We start from the raw sequence: 960 nt of genomic DNA on the forward strand, positions 1-960 counted from the left end.
TCACTTCGCCAGTCACAGGAGGTGCAGTAGTGACAGCCACCTCATCGGTCATAACAGCTGTACTGGCCGCCACTGTGGCATCGACAGTAGCTTCAGAACCAGTCGTACTCGTTGCTTCGGGAGCTGCTGTCGTACCTTCTTCGCTTGTAGCGGCCTCAGTGACCTCATCCGTGACTGCAGCAGAGGATGTGGAACCTCGGAGAGCCTCAGTCGGTCCACTCGTGCCGCAGAAGCACGGGGCATCCGAGCCGAAGCAGGTGCTCGGCATCTTCCAATACTTACAATATGACCCAGGGTAAGTTGTGGCACACTCTGTGTCGCAGTCATTGGCGTTGCCCGTCACGGAATTGATGTCCTGGAAAGCACAGAGAGCGACGAAAACAGCGGAGAAAGTCCGTGAAGCCATCATAGATAAATGCAAATGAGCGGCGGTAAGCTGAGACTAACTGGATGACTAAGAAGGCACATTTCGAGTGTGACTCGCACAATCGGCGACTCATGAGCTGTCATAGCATCCACGATCCATAACCTTGATGACTGCGTCTCATTAGTTGTGGCGAGCATACGTATCGTCCACTCGTTTCACAAGATACTTTGCTCAGTGCGGTATACACTCATTGTCCATGAAAGCCGACAAGTTTGTCAGTGAAAACCTCGTCGTGGGGTGAATAATACAATTACAGAGCGATTCTTGTATCGTGAATGTGAATCGCATTTAAAGTTGAGGAGGCTGGCAGTGGATTTGCATTGAGAGAGGGGCCGGTTGATGATATTAAACAATCATAGCTTCGCAGTGGGTCGAAGGCTATACATAGCGACACAAATATACAGGGCGTCAAATATAAGTATAGGTCGTCTACAACAGGCTCTTGAGGTCCGAGATGATAGTAATATCCGCTAACAACTCCCTTCGTGCCCATTGGATGACGCTTACTCTCTCATTGATATTAACACGATAGT

At 49.7% G+C, this 960-nt stretch overlaps 1 protein-coding gene across 1 annotated transcript; it reads right to left on the reverse strand.

The window, feature by feature from the left end:
• Window positions 1-108: 108 nt before the first annotated feature.
• Window positions 109-406, reverse strand: Pmar_PMAR003955 (hypothetical protein; the record flags this gene model as incomplete). Its single annotated transcript, XM_002774716.1, has 1 exon — window positions 109-406. A coding segment is annotated over one exon (298 nt), but the record flags the coding sequence as incomplete, so codon positions are not given.
• Between the last annotated feature and the right edge of the window lie 554 nt (window positions 407-960).

Source organism: Perkinsus marinus, assembly GCF_000006405.1.
Source record: "Perkinsus marinus ATCC 50983 genomic scaffold scf_1104296957608, whole genome shotgun sequence".
In the NCBI taxonomy this organism is placed as follows: domain Eukaryota; phylum Perkinsozoa; order Perkinsida; family Perkinsidae; genus Perkinsus; species Perkinsus marinus.